The sequence below is a fragment of the Solea senegalensis genome, linkage group LG17 (genome assembly GCF_019176455.1).
Source record: "Solea senegalensis isolate Sse05_10M linkage group LG17, IFAPA_SoseM_1, whole genome shotgun sequence".
NCBI classification, from domain to species: domain Eukaryota; kingdom Metazoa; phylum Chordata; class Actinopteri; order Pleuronectiformes; family Soleidae; genus Solea; species Solea senegalensis.
This window is the reverse complement of record NC_058037.1, coordinates 7329395-7335868: the sequence shown is the minus strand read 5'-3', so window position 1 is coordinate 7335868 and position 6474 is coordinate 7329395. Positions and strand designations below refer to the sequence as shown.

The 6474-nt window shown below is 40.4% G+C and overlaps 1 protein-coding gene across 1 annotated transcript; it reads left to right on the top strand.

Annotated features, from left to right (window-relative positions):
- The first annotated feature begins 4922 nt into the window (after positions 1-4922).
- LOC122783651 (gonadotropin-releasing hormone receptor) lies at positions 4923-5926 on the top strand. Its single transcript, XM_044048434.1, has one exon. The coding sequence runs from the start codon at positions 4967-4969 to the stop codon at positions 5894-5896; it is 930 nt and encodes a 309-aa protein (XP_043904369.1). The 5' UTR covers positions 4923-4966; the 3' UTR covers positions 5897-5926.
- The last annotated feature ends 548 nt before the right edge of the window (positions 5927-6474 follow it).

Genomic DNA, 6474 nt, shown 5'->3' with positions numbered 1-6474 from the left:
GGACCAGGATCAGATATAAACAGTTGTATCAGGTTATAAGTTTAGACAGCTCTGAGTCAGTTATGACATGTTTATAGTATTACAATGTCTTTTAAACAAGCATCCATTAACCCAGTTCTCAATCTGAAAGTTTTCGGACTGTGAGAGGAAGCTGGAGTACAAAGATCCAAACATACACGGCAGAACATGCAAACTTCAAGGGTGATAAGTTAGTAAGTAAAGTGTAGGTTTCAGTTTCTGTTTGTTGGTCTAACCAGGATTCAAACAGCTGACCTTTGCATGAGTTCCTGACAAACATAATCAACAATGACTTTACTGAGCATGTCGCTGAAGTGGCCACTGTGAACAAACACTTTCTCTCAGTCATAACATGGCAGCCAGCAGGTTTGAGCCACTTAACCAAAGGCTCACCTAATAAAAAGTAGGCCTGCTTAAGTCTGCAATATCTTAAGAATATGGTCACCACATGTTCTTGCTGTTAGACAGTCTTTTCTGGATGGAAAGTGAAGTTTGTAAAACACCCACTCTCTCTCTCACTCTCCCCCTACTCTCCACTCTCTCACAAGTCCATAGAAAAAAGAGAAATCCGCAATCATACATAACAGCACATTATCTTTGAATTCACTGCTGCTTCCATCAGTGAGCTCAAATGTGTTATTTTGGGACTTTGAAATCCTTCCTTTGGATTTACCTATGTGACTCATCATAGGAAGCAGAAGCAGAAAGACAAGTCGCTCCTTTGTTAACATTTATTTTGTTAGTGGTTAACGTCTGTTGTCTGTTACCAGTGAGAGGAAGTGTCCAAGTCAAGTGTCAGTACCTGATACAAACACACCTTCAAAAAACAGAACTATCTTTAAAGTAGGCCAATTCTTATTTATAAGGTATAACATGTGAATGGGGTAATTAATTAACTGACCTACAAAGGTTCTGTGTCCATTACCTGAGGATGATGTTATATTCATTTCAACTGTATATCACGACATTCTTTGCCTTTTTTTAAAAAGAATGTTTATGTGCAGCATAAAAATGTAGTTTCCACTCTGCAGATTACTGTTTAATGCCCATGATAGTTTTTAAGGAGGTGAGAGGTCAAAAACAACAAATGTGAGTTAGACATTTATATGTAGGTGTTGTACATTTTTCTGTATAATCACACATTACTGCTTAAGTGTAAATGGACATGGACTCTGAGTTTTTAAATCTTTTGAATAATGCAGTTAAACTGTAGCCGAGGCATTTACGAACTACTCATGTAAAACCTGAATACTGTTCATTTATTGATGAATAAACCTTTTTTGTTGTTGTATCATTGTACTTACAATGATGTTTTTATACTTTTATATGTAAAATGTATGCTATACATTTTTATTTAATTTCCACTTATTTTCCTCCTTATCATGTTTGTTGTGCACCAAAAAAAAGCAAATTCCTTGGTTTACATGGCAACACACCTGGTTCTGAAATTTTGAACATTATTAACTATTAACCCGATTCACCTGATCATTCTCAAGCACTCTATAGATAGAATCTCACATTGTTTGGTTAGTGTATTTCTGCCTCTCCTGCATATTAGCATGTGGTACATTTTTATGCAGCACTGTTGCTGAGTTAAGATAAAGTTTATTTCTAAGTGTAAATGATCACTGTCATGGTGGGGTCAAGTTCAAGTCTCCACTCTAGATAATCCAGGTAAGCAGCTATTATCTCTGGCCACTGAAGATTTTCAAAGCGGAATAACGATAGGAATAACGATAGGAGAGAAACACTCATCCATGTTAGAGTGATTAATTAATACATCAATAGATTCAATAACATTTGATAATGAATCAGTCAAACCAGAGTGTTAAAGATGATTTCAGTAAAGTGGGAGCTCAGAGGAACATGGGACAGGACTTTAAACTCAATCATCTGTTGCTTCACATGTAAAAACACCTCTCACTGAAGTGTAATGTCTGATGAAGTGATTTTCTTTGTGCAGTTCATGAGTAATGGAGTAAAGATGGTATCTTTATTTGATGATATCATCAACCAGCTACTCTGAAAACACAGTCCCCCAGGTGTTTTCACTTGCTCTGATTAGACCTGAGCTCAAGATGAAGGTGGGCGGGGCTACTCTGGAATTACATAAAGTCACCAAACTGCAGAAGTACTGTATAACTCTTGCACCATTTCAGGAGCCATACACTCATGGGAGGAGATGTAAGAGGGCTCAAAAACAGCAGGCCTAAAAATTACCACTGTTGCCTGATTGCATGGATATAAATAGTTTTAGTTTGAACAAACTCTTCTCTCATAAATGAAAAGTATGAACAGTATTTTGGCTATTATCTACAACATTGGGGTTTCTAATTGTTGGGTTTCTCTTCTCTGTTTTTTGCTTTTCCATTAGTGATAGCACCTGGTACTTTTTTTAGTACCTGCTCTGGTGAGGTTCCAAGCAAGCTGAGCTAATAATATACTGTATGTGACTGTATGTACTGTTGTCAGACTGCCGGCCATTGATTGGTCAAAGAGTGTCATCACTGGAATAGTCATGAGCGCGACGTCCAACGCAAGAATCAAACCAAACGATGATGAGCATTCACAACCCCAGAAGTGCTGAACAAATCTTTTTAATGGACTGAGTCTAATGATACAGTTACACCGAATACACCGAAAACAACTGCTTGTTTGTGTGTGTCACATGTAAAACAAAGTCACAGCAGTTTCATGCAGCCATGCTATGATGACTCCACCCACATTGAGGAGGTACTATAGTAATTGAAAACCAACCAACCGTGTAGAGACGAGCCAAGGCGAGGCGTGCCGGTACTATGTAGTGGAAAAGTGTCATAAAGGGCCACAGCAGGAAGGTCAGGTCACCAGTCAGATCCCGGTTCTACTGCATTTACTTATATTTCTGTAGGTGTGAGTGTGAGAGTGAGTGGTTGTTTGTCCCTGTGTGTTGGTCCTGCCATTGCCTGGCGACCTGAGTGTACCCTGCCCTTCATTCTATGTCAGCTGGGATTGACTCGAGCTCCCCCTAACCCTGAAGTGAAGGATAAAGTGGTTGACGTTGGATGGATGGATGGATGTTTCACTAAACACAGGCAACGTGCTGTAAAGAGAGACGTCCACCACCACCATGTGACAATGTTGTGAATGTTTTCCATGCAGGTATAGTGTTTATGAAATGGTTATCGCTGGTAAATGCATCAACACTAAGGCAAAGTTGTGTGTTGGACTGATATCGGAATATGTACATCATCACGGTTGTGATACTGGTATTATATTGGACACAAAAAGAGTGGCATCAAGCCATGACTAACACATTCAGGGTCCCCAGAGGATGTGGTGCATTTTAGTGGATTGTTATAGAATTTACAGCCCACTTTAATCATCTCTCCATCAACTTAAACCATGCCATTTTTCACCTTTAATTTAAAATATATGTGACTTATGACTGACTAATAACATCCCCTTCAGCCTCCACTCGACTTTAGTTTTGAGTTAATAGCAGATGTTAGCATGCTAACACACTAACTTGGCGGTGTATCTGCTTTACATTAACGTGTTAGCATTGGGATTATGCACACGTTTACAGGTTGATGTTAGAATGTAGCCCAAAGCACCAGTGTGTCACCCCTGGTATACAACCCAACAGAGTTACTAGACTTGTTTATGTGGTCTGTCTCTGCAGTCTATTCTAGTAGGGTTTGTTTTGTGTTTTCTAAACAATCAGTATTTGTGTATCCAAACGAGGAAAAGATTCATTTAACTGTATTAGACTAAAATAACAGTGGTTTTGCATTGATTTGGTACAAATTACTGTAGAGCAATACAAAAAAACGATATACACTTACAAGCAACTAATTAATTGTCAGGCGCCTTATTAGTGTGAAATAACCATATAGACTACCATTTGATCAGGTGTCTGATCACTAATTATTGAATGGTGAAAAAGGACCAAGCTGTCAGGCTCATTGTGTATTATGCAACACTTAGTCTACCCGTTTACTGCCAGTGCAGGGCTTATTCTTAATTACACATACAGACAGACGTGCACACACACAAACACACACACACACACACACTGTGGGATTCACAATTAAGCTGAATCAGGACATAGGATGGCTGAAGAGAACGACTGCTAACTAGACAGTGGAAAAGAGGAAAAGAGACAAGTTGGAACATGAACTGGTCCTGTGTCAACAGCAGGGTCGGCCAGTGACTGTCCTTTGGGGTCTTTTCATAACACACTGTCCACCTCACAGCCACACAAAGAGAGACATATGGACACACAGTTTTTCTTTTTTTTCCTCTCAATTATCCACATTGTCTTTGGACAGAATGATATCACTGTGCTTTTAATCCAAATTCCATTATGCTGACATGTGCAAATATGCTCAGTTTGTCCTTTCTAATTCTAGCCTCATCCCTAACTTAACAAGCTAATGCCTAACCCTAACTTTAGCTAACTACAATTCAAATCTTGGCCCTAAACTTCTTCTTCTGATATTGTGTTATGCCTCATTAGGACACACACACACACACACACACAGAGAGTCAGTATATCAAGATTTATAACAAATGAGTTATAGGAGGAAGTGCTAACAAAGACATTGCTAAGGTTGAGACGTGTTAATTGGGCAACAAAATTGTCTGAAATGGTGTACAGGTGGTAAAAGGAGATGTGTGCTCTCACAGGATTTGCCTTCAGTGATGTCAGCCGGTGGAAAAACTTCTTTGCACAGAGACAGTGCTGGTCTCAGGATGAAGCTTTGAAAAGCTCAAAGGTAAAAAAAAACCCACACCCATTTTCCTTTCTCTATAATGAGCACAGCCAATCACCAATCCAGTTTCTTGGCACCTTAGAGAATGGAGAAGTGAATATGGTCATCCGTGCGGCAAATCGCACTTCTTTCTTCTCCTGTGACAACAACACAGAAGTGTCTGTTTTGTGAGATCGAGCCGGCTTACGATAATGGGAGATTATTCTCTGAACCTTCTGGGCTTAAGAGTGTTCATTTCCTGCATAGGACTTGTGGGGAATGCACTTCTCATCCTATCCATCATTCAGAGCAGGTTCTCACGAGTCAAATCCTATGAGTTCTTCCTCCTGGGATTGGCGATAGCAAACCTGGAGGAAATTATCATCATGAACATCTATGACATTGTCACCCTCGAGACTTCGCTCACGGCCACCGGCTCTTTGCCGTGTCGCATATTCAAGTTCTTGACGCTATTTGGGGAAATTGGCAGCATCCTCTTCACTGTCCTCATTAGCATCTACCGCTACCAGAAGCTGAGAGATGCCAATAAGAGGGTCAGTCTCCCAGTGTGCCTGGACAGCTTCAGGGCAGCCTTCATGGTGTGTGTGCTTTGTGTGATGCTCTCCGGACTCCTCAGCTTTCCCATTTTCATCATCAACCTGCAAGGCACTGCTGGGGTCAACGCCACTAGAAACAAAAGCACCTGCCCACCAGACTTCTTTCAGTGCAGTAAAACATTTTGTCCCTTAATCAACCACGTCTACAAATACGTGTTCATCATGATGTGCAACCTGCTGCCTCTGGTCATCGTCACCATCACCGGCTGCCTCATCATTGTGGTGCTGCTCGGCCAGAGGAAAAGGGTGGCATCAGTATCAAAAGAGACCAGCTTGAGCCAATCCAGCAAGAAAAGTAAAGGACCAGGGCTTCAGAGAAGTATTATAGCTGTACTGGCGGCCATGGGGTTGTTCCAAATAGACTGGAGTATTTACCTGATCCTTCAGCTGTCATTTGACCACACAGACTATCCTTTTTTGGTAGAAGTGGAGTTCTTTTTCTCTACTTCCTATACATCCATCAGTCCGTATGTGTACGGGATAGGGAATAACCTGTTCTCTTTAAAAAACTTCATAAATAAGTAACGTGGAGGTAACTCGTCAGGTGTGAAAGATTTATACAACATTTTGGATACTGATATTGTGCTGATGTCCTGTTTGTCAACAGTGAAAGATTAAGCAGAAAGAATATACAGTATATATATGCTCTTTACTTGTAGGAAACTAAACTGTTTCTTATAGGTACACGTGTTTGTTTTTGCAGTTTCAGCATTTCTATACCAACGCTGCACATGCATTTTTTTTGAGTGACAAAAGCGTGAGACTGCCATAACCTGGGAAACAAAATGCTCAGTGAGGCTCCCTTACAGCCTTTCAGTAGGGGGAGGACAAGTGAGTCTCATGTGGTGCAGTGCATCCTAAAATAAACACTAAATACGTAGCGAGTCTCTGCTTCACTCTGATAAATGCAGACTCAAACTGCTTTGGCTTTTCAATGCATTACACTCTTGTACACAAACAACACAATCTTTATTTGCAGCCATCTGATCATCCTCTGCGTGTGAAAGTGCCACTAATCTTTGACATGCTCAGTTATTGACGTCCTGTCTCATGTGCACATAGACTGACCAGACTGTATGTTTCAAAATAAAACGTTGACTCTA

Coding starts and splice junctions, on each gene's coding strand:
- LOC122783651 (XM_044048434.1), top strand. CDS start 4,967: ATGGGAGATTATTCTCTGAACCTTCTGGGCTTAAGAGTGTTCATTTCC.